Source organism: Metopolophium dirhodum, chromosome 1 (genome assembly GCF_019925205.1).
Source record: "Metopolophium dirhodum isolate CAU chromosome 1, ASM1992520v1, whole genome shotgun sequence".
Lineage (NCBI taxonomy): Eukaryota > Metazoa > Arthropoda > Insecta > Hemiptera > Aphididae > Metopolophium > Metopolophium dirhodum.
The window spans coordinates 98177581-98180143 of NC_083560.1; the positions used below are offsets into that span (position 1 = coordinate 98177581).

Here is a 2563-nt window from a genome sequence, read left to right on the forward strand (position 1 = left end):
TGTAGGTCATCAGATAAACGTTCAGTTGGTATAGTAGCAGAAGATTCAATAAGTCCGTGGACGATGGCATTAAAAGAACATTTTTCTCTTTCTGATAGTTCTTGAAGAAGCTGAGGGATATTGTCTCCAGATGAAGAGGGCAATTTACCCACGTCAGATTCAATGACACCGATCCTATTGTTGAGAGTAGAAAGGTCGTTACGAAGAGAGGTATTGTCTGCTCTTACATCAACAATTTGTGAAGCTAATGAGTCAACACTAGCTTGAATTTCACAAAACTTTTTTATTGAATGAAAGGGATAGAGCCTTACATTGAGCAAGAGTAGCATCCTGAGTTTTACGCATGGCTGAAATTACTCGATTAAATTCTTCAGACGATAGTGGGGTGGGTGAAGGTGGAACTGAAGACTTGGCAGATCTGAGCAACATTTGCTGGTCAGAGACTGCAGGTGAATTAAGATTATCCGAAGACATAGTTGAATTTGTGGCAGATAAAACTCCTTAAATGAAAAGAGATGCAAGACAAATAGCAGTAGTAGTTAAACGCCTTGAATAATCAGTTAAAGCAAAATAATCTGATTCCAATATAAACGATAACGTAATTAGGATGACCTTGTCACGTGCCACGGACGAAATGAAGATAACGAGAGTAATAATACAATCGTGTATACGTGTGCACTGTGCAGCAGCAAACGTCGATAAGATGTATTAAATATAAATTTACCTTCACTTCTTGAACAAAAGGAAAACGGCCTTTAATGGAAATATATTTAACAGACTGACTCATCACCGACACCAGTCTGTACGCGAACTTTTTATAATTTTTTGGACTTAAGAATGAAAAAAAACTGACTATTATGTCCGGTAAAAACAAAAAAAGAGCGCGGAGCTAATTAATATTACTGTTATTATCTTCTAATGTATTAATTATCTAAATTATCATAATCAAGGTCTTCCATCCCTGTAATTTCAAAGTATCGTCAAATTTAAAACCATCACGATCACGTACAAAATTATGTAACACACAACAACATTTTACAATATCAATAGCAAACTCCACATTAACATAAATTGGTTGATGGAATATTCTCCACTTATTTGATAATATTCCGAATGAACATTCTACGTAACGCCTTGCCCGAGACAATCTATAGTTAAAAGTTCTTTTAATATCTTGTAAATATTTTCCCGCATAAGGCCTAAGCACGTTTATTGATAAACCAAATGCCTCGCCACCTACAAATGCGTAAGGAATAGGAATATTAATACCGGGTATGAAGTTTGGGCTTGGAATATTTAATGAATTATTTTGTAATTTATTCCATAGACAAGAATTCTTAAAAATGGTAGAATCCGAGTCTTTTTCAAATGAACCAACATGAATATAAGTAAAACGGTAATTTGAATCGACTACTGCGAGTAAAACAATGGAATAAAAATGTTTATAATTAAAGTACAACGAAGCACTTTCTGGAGGCTTGGTTATCCGAATGTGCTTTCCATCAACTGCTCCCAGGCAGTGTGGAAAATTTGCTCGATGTTGAAAACCTTCGGCTATTTTTCTCCAATCTTCTTCATTTGGTGTAGGCATACATTCGTTTGACATAACATCCCAAATTTGTTGACAACTGTTCGTACTATGTTACTTAAAGTAGATCGTCCAATTCTATACGCATAATGTAAATCATGAAGGTTGTTTGAACTTCCCAAATATCTAAAAATTTAAAATTTAAATTTTAAATGTCTAATCATTAATATTGGATTAAATAGGATACTAAGTATAATCTTAATGTTAAATTAAGAAAAATTATTAAATGTTCTCATAACATTGTGATTGGAAAATAGAAGTGTTATACTTGGTACATTATTATTTGTGGTAATATTTGAAATTAGATGTTTTGACCTATTTACGTGTTATTTTATTTATATTTTAATATTTACTTTAATGAGCTCTCCCTTATGTTATTGTTAAAAATAAATGACACATGCAGTATTACATATTTATTATATTACATATTTATTTTCTTTATCTTATTTGGTATTTTATTTTTAAATGGTAAAATATATTTAATTGTTAAAAAGTAGGTAGTAATTAAAAAATGCATACATTTTTTAGTACAATAAGTTATTTCAAAATGGTGAAGTGTTCGTGACAATTATACACGCAGTCTTAAAAAACAAGCAGAATGTAACAAATCTGGAAGTGGTGTGAAAAAAATTCAACGATACATTTTCGAACAACAACTTTCATTTTTGAAAAAATACAGAGAACAGCGTCCGACTTGTAATAGCTTACAAATACACGAGCAAACTAAGGAAGATACACCTAGATCTGATTTCGATGATATTGAATCAAATATTATTAATAATACTCAATGCTCTGAAAACGAAGGAAACCAAAATGATACATCTATTAGTCCATGCCATAAGTCCACGCCAGCAAAAAAAAGAAAAACAACACATTCACTTGAGGATAAATTAGGTGCTTTATGGATTCACGAAAAATTAACACGAATAATTCATCTGTGGACATAACTGATGAAGATATGGCATTTTATACATC

At 32.0% G+C, this 2563-nt stretch overlaps 1 protein-coding gene across 1 annotated transcript; it reads right to left on the bottom strand.

The window, feature by feature from the left end:
* Nucleotides 1–931: 931 nt before the first annotated feature.
* On the bottom strand, nucleotides 932–1606 carry LOC132947948 (uncharacterized). Its single transcript, XM_061018216.1, has one exon. It carries the CDS (start codon nucleotides 1604–1606, stop codon nucleotides 932–934), a length of 675 nt encoding a protein of 224 aa, XP_060874199.1.
* Between the last annotated feature and the right edge of the window lie 957 nt (nucleotides 1607–2563).